Raw genomic sequence first — 24,986 nt, forward strand, 5'->3', positions numbered from 1 at the left:
TAATCGTTTTAATTTCACCCTAAGATACATACCAGGTGAAAAGAATCACTTGGCCGATGCCCTATCCAGATTGCCCCAGTATAAAAGCCAGCGTGAGCAAGTCATAGATTCTATCATGTCCGCATCACAGGTTATCTCTCAAATTAACCCACAGAACCCTCAATCTGCAAAAACTCCTAACCCCGATGATCCTGTGACAAAGAAGTTAAAGCAAGAACTAATTAACGATCAGTGATTCGAAGACAATCAAAGCATCCTGACCCACAGGAATGGGTTGGCTTACAAGGGGGGAAAATTATATCTGCCTGAGTTACTCAGACTCCAAGTGCTCCAGCACAGCTATGATGTAAAACAGGCTGGTCACTTTGGTTACTTGAAAACACTGCATTTAATTTGGAGGCAATTTTAGTGGCCAGGCTTAAAGAATGATGTAGAAAACTATGTAAAAAGCTGTGCAATCTGCGCTACTGTGAAAAGAATTCCAGGAAAGCTCCCTGGACTGTTGCAGCCTGTCGCAGACCCTTCCCAACCCTGGGAAGAGATTGCTATGGACTTTATCATCAAGTAAAGGGGAAGGCTTTGGATATATTAGTCACGATGTCAGCAGCTGGTCCAATGAAGAAATGTACAAAAGAGATGGTTTGCATCCATCAAAGAAAGGGACTGAGTTACTTGGCTATAAATTCACAGATTTTCTGGAGAAATATTTAAACTAAACAGCGGGGACAGTGAGCTAACTGATACAGAACATCCCTGTCCCCGGCAATCTAAAAACCATAGGGCTATCGGTGCATGTAACATAGATGTGTGTATGGACAAGAACATCAACCTTGCTGTCAAGCAAAATCAAGCTCTTACTAGCGAGTGCCACACAAAGTACACTAACCAAATAGGTGGTAAGACATTAGGGGAACTCAGGCACCACACAGGTTATGTAGGAAGTAAACACAGGGTTGGTCATAAAGGACTCAAATGTCTATAGACCAATCCACAGAGTATGAACAGCAAACAGGGAGAACTAGAAATTCAGGTTAATGAGGGCAGATATGATATTGTTGCCATAATGGAAACATGGTGGGACGAAACCCACAAATGGAACGCACAGCTAGAGGGATTTAAATTATTTAAAAGAAACAGGCCAAATAAAAGAGGAGGTGGAGTTGCTCTCTATATAAGAAATAATTACATCTCTACAGAAATAGAGCACAGCAATGATGAAAACTGTCCTGAATGCATATGGGTCAATATAAAAGGGGGGGGGACGACATTGCCATAGGTGTATACTATAGGCCACCCAACCAAACACAGGAAATAGATGAACTTTTTGCTAATCAGCTAACTAAGGTATGTAGCACATCACAATAGTGATGGGGGACTTTAACTACCCTGACATCAACTGGGAGACAAACTCTGCACCGAGTGGAAGATCAAACAGATTCCTGACAAACCTAGCATACAACTTTGTCTCTCAAAAAGTAGAGAAGGGAACTAGGGGATTAGCCATTTTGGACCTAATTCTCACTAACAGAGATGAAATGATAGAAGGTGTTGAAGCCAAGGAACCTTGGGAGGAAGTGACCATGCAATATTGGAATTCAACATTATGGAAGCACAAGCAATAGAACACAGTCAAACTAGAGTCTTGGACTTCAAGAGAGCTAATTTCAATAAACTTAGAGAGGGTTTGGGAAGGATTCAATGGATGAGAATCCTCAAGGGGAAAACAACTCAAGAGGCTTGGGAAATTTTGAAAAGTGAGATTATAAAAGCCCAATCTACTACAATACCAATGAAGAAGAAAAATAACAGCTCTCAAAATAAACCAGCATGGCTGCATAAAGAACTCTGATAAATTGAAAGACAATTTAGCTGGCTGACCAGCCGTACTCAGCGTGTGGTCCTCAATAGAACTGCATCTACATGGAGGGAAGTGTGCAGTGGGGTGCCCCAGGGTTCTGTTCTGGGCCCAGTGCTCTTCAACATCTTCATCTGTAATGTATTGAAGTGAATTACTTGGAATTGTTGAAAAAACGTTCATAAGACTGTGTCAGTTAAGTGCCAGACTTGCTGTCTGCAGACTCATTTAAATATGTTTAAGTGGGAAGGATACTTGAATCCTATTGGCTGCCACCTATTGCTGAATGTATAAATAGAGGTGAAGCAGTAGTTAACCAGGCTTCTGTTTAAATTTAAATAAAGAATTGTTGTTGCACCTGCTGCCTCGTCAATGCCTCACCGATCACCCAGACACAACAGTGTTGATGAGGTTGGGATATGCTGCCAAACCTTGAAGAGCTGAGTCACTAAGGGGGTAAAGCCAAGCGAAGACGTCTTGGTTGGACCATGTTCCCCCCCATTCCTGCCAGTACGAAAACGCTGGAGGAAGAGAGCTCCCAAGGAACCGTCCCTTGGAGATTAAAAGAAGCCTTGGCAGCACAAGGCATTGCGAGGCCAAAAATACCGAAAACAACTCACCATGGCCAAACTCAGGAAACTCTCGGAGTTTGACGTCGCACATCCAGAGGTGGAGCTCATATGTCACGAGAGTCGAGAATTACTTAAGAGTCAACCAAGTTCGTGAAGATGGCTTGAAGGCTGCAATGCTGCTGTGCTTTTGAAATCGCTGAGAACTTGGTCGCTCCAGCTCCGCTAGAGTCCATAACTTACTCTGAACTTAAAAAAAATGCTCAAAGAACACTTTGAGCCGAAACTATCAGTCATCGCCTGGAGGCACGCCTTCGAATGAAGAGACCAACGACCGGGCGAGTCGGCTGCAGAGTTCATAGCCGCCCTACGTCAAGTAGCTCGACCCTGTGAACTCAAAGACCTTGAAGAGAGACTGCGAGACCGCTTAGTGTGCGGGTTGAGAAGCAGGGAACTCCAACAGAAATTGTTCACTAAAGAGACTATTTTGTTCCAAGATGCCCTAAGGGAGATAACAGCTGAAGAAGCTGCCGCGGGAGCCGTCAAGGCTTTATGGCTCTCCAACAGCACTCCCCACGTAGAAGCCGTCCACCAGGAGGACGCTGAGAGGGTCGAAGACTCTGAATCGGACCAAGACGTCGACCGGTTACAGCAACCACCAGAAAGAAGGCCACAACGACCAGTTGACAAGGCAGTTGCCTTCACTCGATGGGCGGGGTGTGGAGGCCAACACAAACGCTCTGAATGCCGGTTCCGCACAGCAATATGCCGAGCGTGTGGCAAACAAGGCCACATCGCCGCTGTCTGTAAGGGTCACCTGAGGGAAAGCCCAACAGAAGTTACCCCAGAAAGGTACCTGTGCCCCGGGGCAACACAGGGTTGGCTATTGCGCCAGTAGAAGGAGCGTGCATAGAACAGGTGCCCATCGCCCACTTAAAAAGAAGCTGCAGCTCAAAGTCAAGCTGCAAGGAGTTCCATGCAACATGGAACTAGACACGGGGTCAGCATTATCCATAATTTCCCAGGGAACTTTCAAACACATTTGCAGTCATAGCGGCAAAAGAGTTAAGCTCAAGCCGTCGAACCTCGTGTTAATGGATTTCCAAAACTCCCGAGTAGCAGTTATTATTATTACAGATAATCCCTGAGTTGTGAACGTTTCCTTAGCGAACATCCAAAGTTACACAATAAGCTTCCCCTAGTGCTTATGAGCAAGTCCCAAAATTACAAATGTTGCTGCACCACTGCAGTCGTTCACCCTTACGAATGAGCGCAGAGGCATTGCAACATTCATCATGGTTATTCCCTCCCTTCCCCACCCCCGCCCCGGGTCTCCCTAGGTCAGGGGTCTGCAACCTTAAACACTCAAAGAGCCACTTGGACCCATTTCCCAGAAAAAAGAAAACACTGGGAGCCGCAAAACTTGTGCACGTGCGCATGCGCGCACACACGAGGGGTGGGGAGCTTGATTGAAGAGTTTATTAAAAATAAATAGAGGCTGCTGTGCATGAGTTCTCTCTCTCTCTCTCTCCTCTCCCTCTCCCTCTTTCCTCTCCCTCTCTTTCTTTCTTTCTTTCTTTCTCTTTCCTCTCTCTTTCCTCTCCCCCCTCTCTTTCCTCTCCCCCTCTTTCTCTCTCTTTCCTCTCCCTCTTTCTCCTTCCTCTCCCTCTCTCCCCCCTCTCTTTCTTCTCTCCCCTCTTTCTCTTTCCTCTCCCTCTCCCTCTTGCTCTTTCCTCTCCCTCATCTCTTTCTCTCTCTCCTCTCCCCCTCCTCTCCCCCTCTCCTCTCCCCCTCTCTTTCCTCTCCCCCTCTCTTTCTCTCTCTCTCTCTCTTTCCTCTCTTTCTCTCTCTCTGTGTCTCTTTCCTCTCTTTCTCTTTCCTTTCCCCCCTCTTTCTCCCTCTCTCCCCCCTTTCCTCTTTCTTTCTCTTTCCTCTCTCTCCTTTCTCTCCCTCTTTCCTCTCCACCCTCTCTCCCTCTCTTTCCTCTCCCCCTCTCTTTCCTCTCCCCCTCTCTTTCTCTTTCCTCTCTCTCTCCCTCTCTCTCTCTCTCTTTCTCTCTCTCTCTCTCCCTCCCCTCCCCTCTTTCTCCCTCTCTCCGATCTGCTCACCTGGCAAGCTGGCTTCAGGCTCTTCTCCAACAAGCTGACACACATTATTGGGCTGGCTCTCTCCTGCCCTTCCTGCTTCCTGCTTTCTACAGAGATGCAGCAAAGGGAGGAGTCCCGCCCAATAAGCTTGTCAGTTCGTCGGAACAGCATGAGGCCACTCTCTTTTTTACACACACACACAGAAAGAGAGAGAGAGAGAGAGAGAGAGGGGGGGGGGGAAGCGCAAGTGCCTCTCTCTGTCTCTCTCTCTCTGCAAATGGCAGAGGAGGCTGGGAGCCGCAGGAGAAGGCTCAAAGAGCCACATGCAGCTCCAGAGTCGCAAGTTGCCGACCCATGCCCTAGGCACTAAGCCTTCAATACTCACCCTGCGAAGATCGAGATCCTTCACTTTCTTGGCTGCTCCAGGCCTTCGGTGCATTCACAGAGAATGGAGGCCTAAAATAACACAAGATTACACGAGATCAGTGGCGCAAGATCTCACACTACTCATGTGATCTCATGGTACTTTAGGCCTGTTTTCTGCAATAGACAATGGAACTGAAGCTGGAGGATGCTTCCACGTGCCTCTGGAGGCTGGATCCAGGCACTGGAGGCCTTTTCCAAGTCACTGCCACCTGGATCTAAGGCTGGGGGATGCTTCCACAGCCCTCTGGAGGCCCAATCCGGACATTGGAGGCCTTTTCCAGGCCGCTGCCACCCAGAAATGGGCCTCCAGAAAGCCGCATAAATATCCTCCAGCCTCCGATCTGGGTGGCAGCAGCTTGGAAAAGGCCTCCGATGCCTGGATCAGACTTTCGGAGCGCAGAGGAAACATCCTCCAGCCTCAGATCTGGGTGGCAGCAGCCTGTAAAAGGCCTCCAATGCCTGGATCCAGCCTCCAGAAGGCCGCGGAAGCATTCCCCGATCTCATTTCCGGGTGGCAGCAGCCTGTAAAAGGCCTTAGATGCCCGGATCTGGCCTCTGGAGGCACGCAGAAGTGTCCCCCAGCCTCAGATCCAGGCAGCAATAGGAACCACGGCAGAGAGGAGACGGATCTTTTCAAGGTGAGTCCGGTGTGGCAGGAAGGGAGGGGGAAGCATGAGGATCTTAGTTGGTCTGGGAGGCCTTGGGGGCCTGTTTCATCACTAGGCCCTCCATGGCCCTCCCCACCCTGAGGTACCTCATGTGCGATTAACAAACTGCGCATTCACCCATGCATTCAGTTAGCGAATGCATGAGCGAAAGCAGAGAGTGAATCATGTTCAAGATACGAGATTCACTCCCACAAATTTTAGAATTACAAATGGAATGGGCAAGCTCCATTACATTCGTAACTTGAGGACTACCTGTAATGCCTATTATAATAATGATTTAAATACAACCCTTCTAAGTTCTAAGTAAATCTACAGTCCTCAGAACAAGTTTGGGACTACATGGATGCTAACAAGGTTGAAATCTCTTGAGAAAAAGAGAAGTTTATATGTATTTGATAGACATTCTAAAGAAGAAAATGATTTTATTCTATGAGGATAAGTTCAAGGGAAGGACCTGAACTTAATGAGTTAACTGGAATTAGGATGGATTTACTAACCTGGTATATGTAATTGAAAGAAAGCTCCAATGTATAATTTTGTGTTCATAAAGTGGGTTTGAAAATGTTTCTTTTTCTTTTTCTTATATATAATGCTTGTAATTCCTAACATTTGTAAAAATATTATTGAAAGTAAATTTGAAAATATGTATGTTGACAGGAAGTTTTAAAAATATGTATTAGAATTTATTGACTTTAGAATTTGTTTTAAAGAAAATTTTAGAGTTTCAAAATGGATGTAAATTTTTCCCCTTTAAGGTTAAAGAAATTGAAAGAGTATAGTGAATTTTGTTAATATAAATGATGATAGTCTATAAACAATAAGTGTAAATAGAAATATATATTTTCTCACAACAAAGAAAAAAATAAGAGATGGCTAAAGTGACTGCTTTACTGAAAGAAAAGAATACATCTAATTTTGTTTCCATTTGGAAACCACTTCTGGATTTTGTGCTTGAGATTGAAAAGATGAAACTTTGATTTTGGGTTTTGCTGGTTACATAGATTTGTTGTTATAGAAATGGCTAATATGTATTATTGTGTATAAGCAAAAAAATTGAGGCTGTAATATTATTTTCTACTGTGCTAAAAAGAGTTGGAATTCTTCCATTTCCCACCATTCAGTCAAAACTGCAGAAACTTCTTGGATGAGAAGCGAAACGTTTTCAAGGGGGGGGGAAGCAAAAAAGTCCAGTTGCCTTTTGAAAAGCACCTTTGGGACAACCATGACTTGGATGATTGAGAATCTCCTTAGACACACCTCCACCCTGATGTGTTTAGTGGCCATAAGTACTACTAGTAGGTTTTATAGATAGATATGCTGTCTCCCATGAGCAAAAATCAGATATGTGACTGAGAGGCTTTCTAAAAAATTAAGCCTATAGATTATTATTCCTTTCTCCTCTTTCATGTGGGGACAAATGACACAACAAAGATCCTGAAAACGATGTCAAGGAACTACGAGCAGTTAGGCATGAAAGCGAAAGAGACAGCAGTATTTTCATAGGTATCCAATGGAAGATCAACATCCAGTGAGGGAGTGGAGGACTTTAGGAGTTTGTTCAATTATTTGTGCTTTGGAATTAATTGACTCAAGAGATGGTGCCATTGAGAGAACTTTGTATTACCTAAATGAGGAGCTTCTGACAGGGGAGGGGCTACATCTTGCAAGAATCAGGAAAAATATGTTTGGAAAACAACTGGCTCAGTTCAGGGTGAGGGGAAGATCATTTGTGTCCATAGACTTTGTGGTATAGCTGCCGCTTCAGTCTATTTTTTCCATATCCAGCAATAGAAAGAATAAATTATCTTGGGAAAATCCATTGCTAATCTGATTCATTTTTAAATAATTTTCCCAATCTTACTCAGTGCAGTTTTCTCAGATTTTCCTTAATGCTTATTACATGCTCATTAGAAATTACACTTCTGTTTTACATTCCTTAAAGGTCAAGTGTGGGAAATGTTTGAAATAGTTAAGTATCCAAATTTTTATTTTTAATATTAGGCCTATTGCAGAAGCAAGAAAGAATTGAAAAATAGTGTATTAAGATGTGAAGCGATTTATATAGTCCTGTCCATTAATGTGGCTCATGAATAGTCAGATTGACAAGTCCTTCTCCCTCCCCCTCCAGTCCTACTGTCTATGTATGTACAGGAAAAATAAAGATGGTCACAAGAAGTCATTTGTTGGGTTTGGACTAATATTTTGTGCATTGCAAGTTGCTAGGATCTTTCTTGAATCATGGAGAAGTGATACATCTGAACCTTGTCTTGTTTAAACCTTGCCATGTCTCCTCAATTCTGAGGGCTGTGAACAATGGCTAATATTGTGAGGTGGTGAGGGGTTAATAAAATTGAGGGGACATCACTTTTATTTCTTGCTCAGTCACAAGACCTACATCCTGCCATTGTGAGAAAGAAAACAGTTCTTTTGGAGAATTGAGATTGTATGGGGACAAACCTTTCTAGATTCTGACTTTATACATACTTTAGACATGTAATTCATAAAATAAAACTAGAGATATAGCCATATGCTATACAGTAAACATAAAGCATTGTTTAGTATTTAAAATATGTAAACAACTGTCTAATTTATTTGCTATATTTGCTTTTTGATCTTCTCAAAAAGATTTCCCCATACTGAGGCGAAGGAGATGCTGGGCAGGCAGTGATACTTGAAAAGTCCCCAGGCTGCAGTCAGCAGTCAAGGACAGAGAGCAGATTTAGGAATGCTCAGTAAAACAAGATATGTCTTAGACTTCTGTCATATTTGGTTAGTAATTATTTTTCATTTTCAGTTTAATACACAATAGCTCTGCTAATGCCAAGCTGAGCATACAATACTTATTCTTTCCTGTTGGATTCTTGAAAGCAATACTTGTGTGATCTGGGTAAAATAAGCTGAATCAGGGTCTTGGCTCATTTCTCCTTGTTTTTGGTTTTAGACTGTTTACAGCTACACATCTGTTATGAAGGCAACCAGTTTCCTGTATGTTCTTTCCATTCATTATCTTTCTATTTCTATCCACATCCAGTAGAGCAGATTTCCTTTGCTTTGATGACTAAATGTTTATAGCAACTAGAACTTCCGGAAAATCTCTGAAAAAACAACAGCCAATATACCGAGTTTTTTGTTTAACAGTATGTTTGGTTTTTGCTTGGCAGCAGGTCTTGCTATGGTGAGAATTTATTTATTTAATTTAATCTATTTCTTGTCCTTGAATAGGAGTTTGACTTTTCTTTCAGTGAACAGACTAGCAGATATCCACTGTATGCAGAACTTCCTTTTTTCATTCTCAAGGTTTCTGGAGTAAATAATGTGAAAGCCTTTTCAGCTTTGTAAGAACACATAACTAAGGCAGAATACCAACAAATAGCCTGACTTTGCAAATATGAGGTCAAGAAACCTAAGGCTCAGAATGAACTAAAACTTGCAACAATTGTCAAATATAATGTTTAAAAGTTTCTTTCAGCATATAAAAAATAAGAAAAAAGTCCAGGAAACAATTGGTCCACTAATGAGAGAAGATGGCAAGGAAGTAACAGACAGTAGAAAGAAAGCAGAGCTACTTAATTCATTCTTGGCATCTGTCTTCAAAAAGACAATACAGCCCAACCTACAAAAAAATATAACCCTAAAACAGTGGTTCCCAACCTTTTCTATACCCTGCACCCCTAGAACGCTTCTGATATATTCTCGCACCCCTTAAAAAAGTTCGAAATAACGGCAACGAATTATGCATATACACTATAATTTTGAAAACCCAAGTTTTCGCACCCCCTGGAATATCATCTTGCACCCCTGGTTGGGAACCCCTGTCCTAAAAGACAGACTAGGAATACAAATTTAAAAAAGAAAGAAAATGGTAAGAGAACACCTGTCCGCTCTCGACAAGTTCATATTACCAGGATCTGATGGATTATATCCAAGTTCTGAAGGAGCTGGCAGATGTTATCTCAGAACAATTGAACCATATCTTTCAAAGATCCTGGAGCACCCGGGAACTACCAGAGGAGCTGATGAACTTCCCATCTTCAAAAAAAAAAAAAAAACCAAACAAAAAAACAGCTCAAGGAAACCACAGACCAATCAGACTGACATTGATACCTGGGAAGATCCTGGAAAAGATCATCAAGCAATAGATCTACAAACACCTAGAAGCAAGGAAAGTTATAACGAAGAAGTTAACATGGGTTTGTTGAAACAGATCATGCCAAACAAATCTTATTTCATTCTTTGACAAAATGACTAAATTAGTGGACCAGTGAAATTCTGTAGATATACTGTACGTATACTTGGATTAGGGCATTTGACAAAGTAGACCACAACCTACTTCCTGGTATAGACAGCATCACCACAAAATGGATTTGTAACTGGCTGACAAACTGCACTCAACATGTAGTCCTTAATGGAACTATATCTACATGGAGGGAAATATGTAGTTTGATACTCCAAGGTTCTGTCAGGCTCAGTATTCTTCAACATCTTCATAAATGATTTAGATCAAGGGTCCCCAACTCCTGGTCCATGGACCAGCACCTGTCTGCGGCATGCCAGAAATCAGACTGCACAAACAAGCCAAGCTCCATTTGCAGGATGCAGGCAGCACACAAAAGATTCCTACGATCCATGGAAAAACCTCTCTCCACAGAACCAGTCCCTGATGCCCAAAAGGTTGAGGGCCACTGATTTAGATGAGGCGATAAAAGGGAAACTCATTGAATTTGCAGATGAACAGAACACAACAGAATTACAGAGTTGGAAGGAACCTAAGAGGACTTCTAGTCCAACCACCTGCTCAAGCAGGGGACCCTATATCAAACCCAGTTCCTGCAACCGTTCTTTGTTTTAGCCTTCAGCCCCCTAACCATCTTTGTTGCTCTTTTCTGCACTCTTTTCTACATCTTTTTTATATGGTGACCAAAACTGGATGTAGTATTCTAAGTTTGGCCTTACTAAGGCTAGTTAGTAAGTTAATAACTTCATGTGATCATGATTCTATCTCTATCTTAATGCAACCTCTGATTGTGTTGGCTTTTTGGGCTACTGCCACATACTGCTGACTCATATTTAAGTGATTATCCACTAGGACTCCAAGACCCCTTATTCTGGAACACTGAACTGAGTTGCTTTCCAATTCAGACCCAGATAGATAACGCAACAAAATGGATTTAAACAAATATTTAATCCGGGAATCCTTAACAGAAACCTACATTCCTGAAGATGCGTCCAGTAGTGAACATTTGTCCATTATGTCGGTAAAATCAATAATTCCTCCATATTCACTTTTGCCTAATTACATTCGATGTCCATGCATGCTGCATGGTTGGTTTGCACAAAGACAATTAAACACGAGCTGGCACGTAGCCAGGATATCCTGTGATGAACTTTAGTGGCTCCTCCTACAGACTTGTTAACAATGGGATACACTGAATAACAAAACTACATTACCCATAAGCCATCTCTTAAGGAGACAGCGCTTAACCCAATAAATGCCAAACATTCTAACGTACAGATCTATCTAACTGATGGGTCCAGAACACCCCTCACAGTTACTGCTGTTGAGCCGGGTCTAGGACCCTTCGCCTCCCACCCTTGGCCACAGCTCCTTCTCCTCCCTCCTCCCACCTCAGCCCATTTACCTCCAGCATTGCTCCTTGGGTGGCCCATCCCTGGCCATTCTCTCTGGCCAATGGGCCCCTTGTCTTCCGTCCCACGCCCTTTGGCCTGGCCCTTTCACTGAGACACCTTTTGTCCCGGGCCTTTGGCTGCATGGGACAGATAGCCGCCAGTCAATCGGGTGGGTGGTAGGCAGTAGCCATGGTGCTGCAGTGAGGCAGCATGCGATAGGTGATCACAGGGGCTGTGTTGTGGGGCAGCAGGGTGGAAGTCTGGCATGGGGCAGGAAGGAGGCAAACAGGGCTGGTGCGGCTCCTGCCATTGCAAGAGGAGAAAACTGATGTGAGGCAGCAGGCCAACTCCCCATTTGGTATGAGGCTAAAATCCAGGAGTAGAGACAATGGAGGGGAGGGTGGAAGAAGAAAAGGAAGCCGGTGCTCTGCAGGGTTTTTTTTTTAAGCTGCCAGAGGCTCCAGGTAGAGAGGGCAACAGGCAAGCAGCGGTGGGCAGGGTCTTCCCATTTTGACCTATCCCATCTGTTGTTGCCTCTGTGCCTGGATTCCAGCCTGACAGGCCTCTGCGTGGCTCTCAGCTCACCTCTCCCTTCCCCCTTTTCACCTCTGTTCATCCAGTCTGGTTTCAGTCCCCCTTCCTCCTAGCCAATGTCTGGTCCTTGGTCCCCTGTAGGACCCCTACAAAGCAGGTGCTCCACTGGTGAAACACATCTAAATGATTTTTGCTTTCTCTACCAAGTTTGCTCTCCCCTCCCCTCCCAATGATCGACCACCTTGCTAACCCATTCTAGGCCTTATGTCTCCTTCCTTGTCTCTACCCCCTTTCTAATGTTAAATTATCTTTGTATCTTCCCCATCCCACCCTGCCCACCTGCCCTTCTGCTGCTGATTCAGGATTTTGGAGAATTAAATATGAATCGACATCTTTGAAGGCCTGTGGCTTGTAGTCAGCTATGGAGAATGGCCTGTCTAGGGGAGAAAGCAAACAGGGGTCTTCCCTCGCAGTCCCGTGCCATCAACAGAGGATTGGAAGAGAGCTGTAACATGTTCTGTTACTGAGGGGGTGGTGGTGGTGGAAAGAATCTGTCCTCTATTCACACATAGACACATACACACACACACACACACATGGAGGTAATGCTATGTAAACATTGCATTGGTTTAACACCCTTAGGCACACACATATCCCCCCCCCCCCAATTTCCATTCTTTGTCTGGAATGCAACTGGCCACAACACCCATCGGTTGTGGCTTCTCCACCCTATCCAAACTTTTTTGCCAGTGTTTCTCAATCTTGGGAAGGAAGGAAGGAAGGAAGGAAGGAAGGAAGGAAGGAAGGAAGGAAGGCAGGCAGGCAGGCAGGCAGGCAGGCAGGCAGGCAGGCAGGCAGGCAGGCAGGCAGGCAGGCAGGCAGGCAGGCAGGCAGGCAGGCAGGCAGGCAGGCAGGCTAGCTGAGGGCCTTGGTGTGGTGTTTTGCGGCTGTGATCTCTGGGGTGCTGGGAGGGACCTTGGGCAGCAGCTGGATCTTGACATGTAGGCTCTGTTCAAAAGGAAATTGAGAGACTGAAAAAAAGGGGGGGGAATCACCACAAAAGGCTACAAGACGGGCGGTGAGGAGGGAAGACATAGAGGCAAGCATAAATATTGGGGAGAAAAAGAATGGGAGAGTGGAGAAGCTGGGATGGCAGCTTCTTTCAGCCTTCCATGGGGCAAGGGGTGGGAGCTGGGAGGGGCTAGGATGCATCAAGTTGGGGGGGATGTGCAGTCCACAGTCCCTTGAGCACACATCACTGAAGTAGTAATAGGTGTGAAAAAGAAACAAGCACTAAAAAAACCCCAGCTTTCATTAGTTTATTTGATAATTGATATTTTCTCTCATCTGCAAAGGGGGACTCTTCTATCTCTCCATCCTGAAAGTTTCAATTTCCTCTGTATATCTTGATGTCAAGATATGAAAATTGAGGTTCCTGCAGAAGGCTTTGAGTTCCTTCCATCCTTCCCACCCTTCCATCCTTCCCACCCTTCCTCTTCTTCTTTCTCACCCTTCCTTCCTCCTGTTGTCTTCAATTTGGTCTGAGCCTGGTGCTGAGGCCAGTAAAGAACACCAGACACAAAGTGCAGGCTTTGTTTTATTTTATTGAAACACTCCAAGAAAAGGGATCCTGGCCAAATGCCAAGGAACCTCGAACCACAGAATTAAGAAAGCTTTATGCATTTTCACTAAAGCAGTAGGCGGGATAAGGCGGGATAAGGCGGGATATATAAGAAATAACATCTAATAAACATTTCAATAATGATCTAACAATTGTTCTAGTGGTCTCTAGCCGTCCTATTCTTAAGCCTTGGCTAATGAATGCTTCAGGAGTTATCTAATACACATCCTATTTCCTCCAGGCCATCTCTATTCCTAACTTTTAGCTGAGCTTGCAAGATGCCTAAGTCTTTGTTACTTTTACCAGCTTTCTAACCACCCAGAATTGTTAAAAGCTTTACACATGCATACAGTATTCCCTGTGAATAAGCATTTTTTGTTCTTGCCAAACTCCCCAATTAGACTTCCTGATCTCCTTTCAAGTGTATGCCATAATCTTGCTTTGTTTTGGCAGCCAGCCCATCCCTCCATCCCTCCCTCCTTCCAAGATTGAGAAACACTGGCAAAAAAGTTTGGAGAGGGTGGAAAAGCTAGTCCCGATGGGTGTTGTGGCCGGTTGCATTCCAGACAAAGAATGGAAATTGGGGGGACGGGACATGTTGTGTGTTAAACCAATGCGGTTTACATAGCATTACCTCTGTGTGTGTGTGTGTGTGTGTGTGTGTCTTCCAATCCTCTGTTGATGGCTGCGAGGGCAGACCCCTGCATGCGCACATACGCACACCTACAAACCCACCTCCTGCTTGCTTTCTCCCCTAGACAGGCCATTCTCCATAGCTGACTACAAGCCACAGGCCTTCAAAGATGTCGGTTCACACTTCATTCTCCAAAATCCTGAATCAGCAGCAGAAGGGCAGGCGGGCAGGGTGGGGTGGGGAATCCTACAGGTGACCAAGGACCAGATATTGGCTAGGAAGAAACAGGACTGAAACCAGACTGGATGAACGGAGGGAAAAAGTGGGGAGAGGTGAACTGAGAGCCCTTCAGGCTGGAGTCCAGGCAGAGGCAACAGGTGGGAGTGGTCAAAATGGGAAGCTTAAAGAAAAGCCTGCAGAGCACCAGCTTCCTTTTTTTCTTCCACCCTCCCTTCCGTTGCCTCTACTCCTGGACTCTGGCCTCACACTGAACAGGGAGTTGGCCTGCTGCCACACACCAGTTTCCCCCCCCCTCATAATGGCAGGAGCCACGTCAGCACAGTTTGTCTCCTTCCTGCCCACCAGGCTTCCCCCTGCCCCGCAATGGCAGGAGCTGCGCCAGCCCTGCCGTTGGCCTGCTGCCCCACAACAGTCCCTGCGATCACCCATCGCACGCTGCCCCAGCACCATGACTGCTGCCTGCCACCCACCTGATTGGCTGGCAGCTATCTGTCCCGTCCAGCCAAAGGCCTGGGACAAAGGGTTCCTTGGCAAAAGGGCCAGGCGTGGGGCAGAAGGGACCCATTGGCCAGGGAGAATGGCCAGGGGTGGGCCAGCCAAGGAGGAACGCTGGAGGTAAATGGGCTGAGGCGGGAGGAGGGAGGGGGAGGCATGGCCAAGGGTGGGACCCTAAAGGTCCCATTCCGGTTGAGCCAGGTTTCATCTAATATGTACCTATATATTTCATTTTTCTTGTTTATGTGTAAAATCTTACTTTTCTCTAGACTGAATTTCAGTTTGTTAGATAAGGTCCAGTGTTCAAGTCTGAGATCCATCTGGATCTTGAGCCTATCTTCTGGGGAGTTGGCTATTCCTGCCAATGTGGTGTCATCTGCAAATTTCTTTCTGTTCCCTCATCTAAATCATTTATGAAGATATTGAAGAGTAGTGGGCCTAAAACAGAACATTAGGGTACTGCACTGTATTGACTTATTGACTTAATTGCAGTTAGGATGGATTTTTTGTCTACTTTTTTTGTCAAATTCCTTACTGAAATCCAAGGAGACTATATCTACTGCATTTCACTCCTCCACTAATTTAGTCACTTTGTCAAAGAATGAAATAAGATTTGTTTGGCATGATGTTTTTGACAAACCCATATTGGCTTCTGGTTATAACTTTGCTTGCTTCTAGGTGTTCACAGATTAACTTTTCCAGTATCTTCCCAGGTATTGATGTCAGGCTGATTGGTCTGTAGTTTTCTGGATCCATTCCCCCCCCCCTTTTTTTGAAGGTGGGAACCACATCAGTTCTTTTCCAGAGATCAGAGGAATGAAGGACTGAGGTAAAACATGTAATGGAAAGTTCTTTGTTGTATCAGGATATCCCAGTTAACCTTCATAAATAAGCTTAAGTGGCTGCAATATGGAGGCATACTTCCCAAACCAGCTATTTCAATGAACCGCAGGCTTAGTAGTATTATTAGACTTTTATGTCATATTTTGTACATATATTTTAAAGGCAGCAAACATACCTAATACTCCTGGATCCTTCTATTTTCCCCACAACAGCAACCCTGTGAGTTAGGCTGAACTAAGAGACAGTGATTGGCCCAAAATCACTCAATCAGTTTTCATGCTGTCATGAATGCCCCCCCCCAAGCAGGTTTGGATAACAAGAAAGAGCCTGCTTCAGGAACTTGGGAGCACAGGAGGGGGGGACGGGACTTGGGAGCTGGGGCGGGGGTATGGGGAGCAGGAAGAGTAGGAGACACCAGAAATTTCAGAAGGGCCAGAGGATTGATTGGATGAGCAGCCTCAGCCAAGAAGCTTGGAAGACAAGCCAGAAGCAGAGAGTGGGAAAGGGGTGCAGCTGCAACCAATGAGTGGAAATGAGGAGGAACTGCCTTTTCCTCCGACAGATCCTAGGGTATACAGGACCGAGAGGATACAGGTGTATTGCCTATAGTATTTAGTACTAAATCTGTATTAAATTTGCATTGCTTGGCTATTTTTAAAACATTTGACAAATTTCTTAAGCAATTAGTAGAGATAGAATTCAGATGCCCTTTTATTTCAGTGAGCAAGTACATGTATTAATCTGTTTATAAATGACATGCCCATCTTTCTTAAATTAAGAGCACAAATGAAGATTATAGCAAATGGAGGCAAATCCAATTCCAAGACATTCAGTCAGTGAAAGAATTAAAGAAAATACCAGGGCAGAGATATCTGAAAACCAAATGCTAAAATTCCAATCAGAAATAGCTTCACTTTGTTTGTCTTTTGCATTTCTTTTACAAGAATGGGAACATCCTTTCACAAAATATATCTTGATTGTTTAAATTACTGAATAGGAAAGAATTGTTTCTTAAATTCATTACAACAGCTCTCATCTGAACTACTTTCATATAATTTGGTTAACTTAAATGAAATGAAAATATCAATAAATTTCATAATAGACTTCTTATACCATATACTTTATTTCTTAAAACATAGTTACATTACTGCGTATTTGGGGCCATTTTGGGTGGGGGCCTTGCTACTGCCATACACTTTTCAGCTTCAATATAGAGTCAAACCCATATTAACCTTACTAGAGGCCTAGACTTGCCTAAATATAAGTATGGAAAAATATATCGAGGAAAAGGAGCTAAAGAAGGTAAGGGAGAGTCAGGTAAACAATATATTATCCTCACTTGTTTTCTACTGCAAATTATACCCACTGCAATATATATATATTGTACAGTAAATTAAACAGCTTGCTAGTGCTGAGTAAAAATGAACAACCAGCCTCTCTCGGAATGCTTTAACACAAATATACATCTATGCTCTGCAGATTATGTACTTGGTTGCTGATTATACAATCAAACAATTGCTTCCCAATGGATTTCAGTCTGAATTGCAAATTTATAAATTCAAAATGCAAGTTTCACTGGATGCAATAAGCGTTCATTTCACATGAGTTCACTAAAAAAATGTTCATTTCACATGAGTTCACTAAAAATATGTTCATTTCACATGAGTTCACTAAAAATAATTCTGAAGACATTTTTGGATATTCTTTCTTAAAGAATTTAAATTCTTAATTCTGAAATTCTTTCTTAACGAACATCAGTAAATGTTTCCCAGATTTTTATGTCCATTTTCTGATTCATTGAAACTCTGCAAGTCTCTTTTGATTTAAGATTTTATTTGTAAGTTAGAAAAATAATAAAAGAAAAGATCTAAATCAGGCTTTGATTTTTTTTTAACTTCCGTGCTTTTCTATGATGCCCCCAATGCTATTATTTCCTAGTTTCTACATGATTATATTTCTCAACTGATGTTAAAGAGGAAACCCCCATTCAATTATCATCCCCCCTCCTTTGAAGTCACCATTATATTCACTTCTAGGGAAAACACATTGTGGTTATACTTCTTATGAACTCCACCTGGAATCAGCAAAATTCATCCTTCCACTCCTAAGAAGGAAAAGATAACATGATAAGCAAAACCAAAAAGAACAAGACTTAGCCCGCAAGGCTAGTTTACATGTAGCTTTCTAATCATGGAGCTATTAATGGAAAAAATGGGACTCACCAAGTTTTAATTGAAAGTGTAGCTTTCAGCACCTCCACGGCCAAACCCTTAAAAAAAAAAATCTAATGTCAGCATTACAGATTTTAATGGCACCTCTCCATCTCTGACTAAGACAAGTGCTTCTCTTCCACTTTGAGATAAAATACTGGAAGAGCTAAGGTTTCTGTACTACACAATGGACCGGGGAAAAAAATAGGAGAAAAGATGCTAAATGCTAGGTAAGACCTTTTAGCTTCTGTTTCTTTCTTCTATACCAGAGGTTCCCAACCAGGGGTGCTCCCATCCCCTGGGGGTGCAAGATGATATTCCAGGAGGTGCGAAAACTTGGGTTTTCAAAAATATAGTATATATGCATAATTCGTTGCCATTATTTCAAACTTTTGTAAGGGGTGCAAGAACATAATCAGAAGCATTCCAGGGGTGCGGGATATAGAAAAGGTTGGGAGCCACTGTTCTATACCTTCCAGATATAGAGAAAAATATTTTCCTGTTTTAGGTAGAGTCAACTATAACCTCTTCTCTTCTGTAGTAAGGACATCAGAGTGTATTTAAATGGACTGAAACTTCCTATTAAATAACAACAGACTGCTACATTTGTAGTTTGGCAGCAAGAACATAACAATAGCTTGAATAAATGCAAGACTTCTGTGACATTGTCTTGGTGAACATGCACTACATAGAATCTGCCACCTCACAGTGGAAAAATTCTACTTTGCAGAAATTTGCCATGCCTTTTGTAAAATTTCCTATTAGAAATATATAGGAATATCAAAACAAGCTTTCTATTTGGCAAGGTTAATCCCAATCTCTAAAATGAACAGAATACATCAGTGTTGCTAACATTTGTCTGTTTTTCTAGAACTTCAGCCAAATAGTTGAGAAAAATATGTATAGTAAAGCAAAATTTCCAGCTTTATACCAAACCTCAATTCACATCATAACTGAACAGGAAAATAAGGGGGGGAAATACTGTGCCGTATAAGATTTGGTAGTGTTCCATCTTCAAGATCATTAAGATGGTTCCAACTCCTAAGAAGAAAAAACTGACATACCAGATCTTTCTCCCTTCCAGCTAATCTCTCTGATTTTTCATCTCTTAAAAAGCCTTAAAATCTCACAAAAGTAATTGAGCAAAGGGTGGGAATGCAAAAGATTTACAGATCTTTCCCAGACTTCAGTTATGCTACTGACCCAGTGGAAATTTAAAACAGCTACTGGCCTGCTTTAATTAATTCTTTCCCATAGGTTAGAATAAGAAAAATTAAGAACTCAAAAAATAGTGACCATGAAAACTGCCATAGACAGGGCTTTTGAACTGCTAGAAAGCTGGAGCATTTTGCAACACAACATGGAATTGCCCAGTATTTAGTAGCCAGCTTTTACATAAAATGTTTTGTTTTATTTATGCTATTTTTATTTATTAGGATTTATTTATGCTAATTTTTAAGTAACAGAAGTATTCCATTTATCCAAGATTTCTACATGCTTCCAACCCAAACACAGTACATAGAATTCGGAATAAATCATCTCTCTATATTACAATAGCAATGTTTCAAATGTTATGGCTGAATTCTCAATTCAAAATTTGTTTAGAAATACATTATGTAAGGAAACATTCCTTACAAAAGATATGTAGAAATGCATCTGAAATAATATACACATTGTTAAGCAAATGAGTCAAATGTACTATTATAAACTCATATTGAAGAGAAAATGAGTGAAATTCTACTTGGCTGGCCTGCCGATCCTTATTTCAGATGAGGCACACCAACAGTGTGACATTAGAATGATGCCAGATAGAAATGCTATTTATGTATTAACATTTATTTATTTATTAAATTTATATGTTGCCCATCTCACTATCACATGGCTCTGGATGGCTACCTATAATAGGCCTATTTGGGAATATGTGTGTGTGTGTATTTGTGTTTATGTATAGTTTCTAATTATGCATGCGTGTATGTGTGTGTGTGTGTATGTGTGTATGTAGGTAGCTAGTTTATACAATAACATCCTCTTGCTGGCTCCTACCTTTGGGTCCAAACAGTGCAGCATAGCAGGGGTAGTTGCAATAAGGTTTCCCATCATGCTGAGAAAACAAGAGAAACATTTCATAGGCAACATAAACAAAATGATATACGATGGAGTCTATTCAAATTTTTGTTGGATTACCTTTTCCTTCTGAGAATGGAGGCAGACACAAAAGTCTTGTAGATGTCAGTTTATTCCTCCCCAAAGTTAAGCAGGCAGGTATTTTGCAGCAGAAACAGTCTAACTTTAAGAGCTATAGGCCTGGCTTTTGTCCCCATAGTTCCCTCTCATTTGAACAAACATCTCAAGTATACTCTCTCTTGTCCAGTTTTTCTGCACAGATTTTTTTCCCCAAGCATCATTGGAGAACATGGCCATTTACAGAAGAACATGTTCCCAAAGGTGGCATAGGAAAAGTTTATGCAGCATTCCTTTTGTCCCTTATATGAGTAAATGCCAGGTCTGATAGCTAAAGATAAAAGCAGTATTGGATGCCACCCAGTATGGTGCTCTGAATTAGCAGCACATATCTTTGGCTGGTTTGATACCTACAGAGCACGTCTCTGTAGCTACTTCACTCCTGGATTAGAAAAGGAGTGGTATGGAATCACCCTGAAACTTCTTGGATGGCATTCCTTGGCCGTGTGTGTGTGTGTGTGTGTGTGTGTGTGAATATTCAGCGAGTTTTTTCTCCCTGATAAGTTTGCCAAAGAAGAGGATTGACACCATGTCCGCCCAGCCGTTGTCTTCAAAGACGCTTTTGTTTTAACTTTATGTTTTGCAGTGGTTTTTCTTTTCTTTTTACTTTTTGCATGTTAATTCCTGGCAGTGTGCTGGAATTTAGATATCTTCCTTTCTCATGAACTCTAATTGATTTAATAACAGCAGAGGAGTGTCTTAAAACAATTAATCATTCTGTATGAAAAAGACACATGGCAATAAGGGTTTTTTTTTTAGATTATTGAGAAAATGAGCTACTGATTTAATTATATTGAACTTCTACCAAAAAGATAAAATATATTGTCAACTTGAAAAGATTTTATATCTTACTCTATTTTTTCTGCACTCTGCATATAATTCTTGGCTTTCTATGTTAAAAGTTTAGAAACCTCTTTTTTCCCCCTCTACTCTGTGAGTTTGTATATCAACACTATTTCTACTGCCAGCTGCTTAGTTTTGCTTTTGGAACTTATTTGACTTTGAAAAGAGAATAGTGTATTCTTTCCTGCTGCCAGCAACTGGCTGTATGAGAGGATATTGGCAAAAATGCCTTCTAAGAAGGAATTGAAGGAATTAAGATGTGATTTGGACGAACCCACCACCAAATTTCTTTTGAACGTATTTGAGAAAAAGTTTTCTATGCTACATGGCACAATAAAAGAGATAAATGAAAAATCTGATAAAAATTTGAATTATTAGTATCAGAGCTAAAGCAAACTAAAGAAAGTGTTAAAAATATACAGATTAGATTGGATGAGACAGAAAAGGTTAGGCCTTCTTAACCAACATTTACTGTTACAGGATTTGAAACAGAAGGAAGTTTTTCTGCATCACAGGGGAATCCCTGTACAAATTCATAATTTAAGTGATGTAATTCTAACAGAAATGACTAAACGGTTTAATGATGAGTAAGCAGATCTCTGTAAAGAAATAGACAAGATTTACAAAATAAACTCAGCATATACAGCCAGAAGACAACTGCCAAGAGATGTTATGATCCAATTTATAATAAAATCTATTAAAGAGCAAGTAATTCCAGAAACTTATCATCAGAGATTCAACATTTCTGGAAAAGAGGTGCAAATATTCAGAGAAATTCCAATATTAAGGAAACAAAGAATACTTTTTCCTGACAGATCTCCTGAAACAAAATTGCTAGGATAAGCTGGAAGAGGTTATTTTTATCTTTAGAAATCAACGATATAGACTAAATTCAGCCCTTAAAGCACAAGAGTTTTTGGAAAAACATGGATCGGAACTACCTTATTTTTCAAAAGATAAAGATCATAAAGAAAAAGATAAAAAGAGGCTTGAGACTTATCAAGGACAGGCTGTGGAGATGGGAGCCTCAGTTGGAATCCCTGGAACTTCCTCTTCATAACAGATGGATTGCAAGATTTTTGACATGGATTGTTAATGGGGCAAATTCACACAAAAGAGAAAAAAGTTATTTCATTATTTGAAAAAAAGTGAACCATGATATGTTTGCAGGAAACTCACATTAAAGAGTCTGACAAAAAGTATTTAACAAATAATGCCTTAGGTCTGGAATTTATTTCTGCTAATTCAAAGAAAAAAATTAATGGGGTAGTTTTGTATATAAAACCCAAAACTACATCCACATTTATTGTTTGCTGATAATCAAGGCAGGTATGTAATTGTGCAAACTAAATTACAGGGCATAAAACCCATTGTGGTGGGATTATACACCCCACACCAAGAAAAAGCTAAGTTTTTTTAAACATCTGTCTGAACACTTACTCTCCTTTTTAGTATTGGTGTGTAATTGGAAACTACAATGGGGTAGTAACTCCACAATTGGACACATCAACTGATAAAGGAATTAAAGAAACACAAGGGAAACTGCCCCCAACTTTTTTCAAGTTGACCGATATTTTAGGTTTGATCGATGTTTGGAGGTGTAAAAATGGACTAACAAAAGACTACCTTTTTTTCAAAGAGACACAAATCTTTTTCTATAATTAATATGATTTGGATTACAAAAAATCTGCTTCATAGAGCAACTAAGGACATTATTCTTCCAAAAATTTTCTGACCATAATCCACTTTCTTTACATCTTAAATTTGGTCCTCGGTCTTTAAATGGAGATTAAATGAGTCTATTTTGCAGATTGTTAAAGAATGTAAACAGGTACTTCAAGGCTATTTTAATAATAATTTAGGTAAGGGAACTATTTTAAAAACAATTTGGGATGCTAGTAAGGCTGTGATACGAGGACACTTTATACAATACAATACAGCAATTAAGAGGAAGATGGATGAAAAAATCCAAAATATGTTACAAGAAATTAAATTGAAGGAGAGGGAATTTCAGAACTCACCAGAAGATTCTAACATACTTAATCAACTAAAAATATTGCAACAACAAATTTCTTTACTGACTGTTTCAGATATTGAAAAGAAACTTAAAATATTCAAAACAACACTTTTTGAACATGCAAATAAACCAGGAAGATGGTTGGCATACAAACTAAGAAAACAAACTGAAAAGAAGATGGTAACCAAGCTTCAAGAGGGGAATAAGACTTACATGGATAACAAAAACATTCAAAGACTTTTTTGGAATTATTAGACTAATTTATATAAAGAACAAGAAATCTCTTTAAAAATCTTCCTAAATTATCGGAAAATTACAAGCAAATTTTGAACAGTCCAATAACAACTTTTGAAATAATAGAAACAATTACAAGAGCTAAAACAGACAAAACTCCAGGACTAGGTAGCCTACCTAGCGGATTCTATAAAATTTTTGAAGGTCAATTACTTCTTCTGATGAAGGACTTAGTGAATTCTGTTTTACAGGGGAATCCTATACCAGACTCTTGGAAGGATGCCTACATTTCTTTAATACCCAAAGACGGACTGGATTTAAATTTTGTGAAAAACTACAGACCAATCTCTTCCTTAATAATGACTACAAACTCTTTGCATCTATTTTAGCTGAAAGACTTAAACATTTTTTACAGGATTACATATATGAAGATCAGTGTGGTTGTTACCTAAAAGACAACTAAAAGATAATGTAAGAGTAATTTTGAATATAATTGAATATTTACGACAACATAGCGACAAACAGGTTGCATTAATTTTTCTGGATGTAGAAAAAGCTGTGGACAGTTTGAACTGGGCCTTTATGTTTAGAGTAGTGGAAAAGATGGATTTTGGATTGGGCTTTATACAGAGTCTAAAGTCCATTTATACACTCCAGAAAGCTCAAATCATGGTGAATGAAGACTTGACAAAACCAGTTGAAATCCAGAAGGGAACAAGAGAGGGGTGTCCTTTATCCCCTTTATTATTTATTCTAGTGTTCGAACTGTTAAATAGAGATATTAGACAGGATAACAGAGCAAAAGGATTACAAATTAAAGTGCATAATTACAAATTACATGCATTTGCTGATGATTTGGTACTAATTGTGCAAGACCTGCTAGAGAACATTGAATATGTTATGAGGAAAATTAAAATGTTTGGAGAAATGGCGGGTTTGAGATTAAATAAATAAATGACGACAATACTAAGAACATAAAGGTGGAAGATCAGAAGAAATTGGAATTTAAAACTGGTTTTAAAGTCATGAAAAAGGTACAGTACTTGGGAGTGACTCTTACTGAGGAAAATTCTAAGCTTTACAACAATAATTACGATAAAATATGGAAGTAGATAAAATTGGATTTAAATAGATGGCAAAAATTAGATTTGTCATTAATAGGAAGAATCTCAGTAATTAAAATGAATGTACTACCTAGAATGTTATTTCTATTTCAGACTATACTGATATTGATTAGAGATTCTACTTTCAAACAGTGGCAGAAAGATATATCTAAATTTATTTGGCAAAATAAAAAAACCAAGAATTAAATATAAGCTGCTATAAGATTCTAAAGATAGAGGTCTGGGTTTGCCGGATCTTAGATTATATTACGATGCTTGTTGTCTGGTATGGTTAAAAGATTGGATAACTAAAAAATTCAAGGCTGTTAGACCTCGAAGGTTTTGATCTGAGATTTGGGTGGCATGCCTATCCATGCCCTAGATAGTCTAGCGAAAATGTATAAAGGGATTTGTAATAAGTGCTGGAAATGTAATCAAAATCCAGTTTCATTTTATCACATGTGGTCTTGCAAATATGTGAAAATATACTAGAGAAATATGTATTTATTTATTTATTTATTATTTGAATTTATACCCCGCCCTTCTCCTTGCGGACTCAGGGCGGCTGACAGCCTGATAAAAACAACTACAAAAATACCCCAAAAACTATCATTAAAACAAAGTTAAGATGAAATATTACATTTGGCCTTATTAATTTTTAAAATTGCTTTTAAAACCCCACTAAAATTTCCCCTTAGGCCAGTCCTGCTTGTTGGAAGAGCCATGTCTTAAGGGCGC

The 24,986-nt window shown here is 40.8% G+C and overlaps 1 protein-coding gene across 1 annotated transcript in view; it reads right to left on the minus strand.

Annotated features, from left to right (window-relative positions):
• Positions 1 to 16,696: 16,696 nt before the first annotated feature.
• CRIP1 (cysteine rich protein 1) overlaps positions 16,697 to 24,986 on the minus strand; it is a 16,928-nt gene continuing 8,638 nt past the window's right edge. The window contains exons 3-5 of the mRNA XM_015830411.1: positions 19,854 to 19,911; positions 17,823 to 17,869; positions 16,697 to 17,704 (exon numbers count right to left, since the gene is read on the minus strand). Coding sequence (XP_015685897.1) covers positions 17,829 to 17,869; positions 19,854 to 19,911 — 99 coding nt within the window. The 3' untranslated portion in view covers positions 16,697 to 17,704; positions 17,823 to 17,828. The remainder of the gene's footprint in view (positions 17,705 to 17,822; positions 17,870 to 19,853; positions 19,912 to 24,986) is intronic.

Source organism: Protobothrops mucrosquamatus, unplaced genomic scaffold (assembly GCF_001527695.2).
Source record: "Protobothrops mucrosquamatus isolate PMUCROS unplaced genomic scaffold, P.Mucros_1.0 scaffold_243, whole genome shotgun sequence".
In the NCBI taxonomy this organism is placed as follows: Eukaryota; Metazoa; Chordata; class Lepidosauria; order Squamata; family Viperidae; genus Protobothrops; species Protobothrops mucrosquamatus.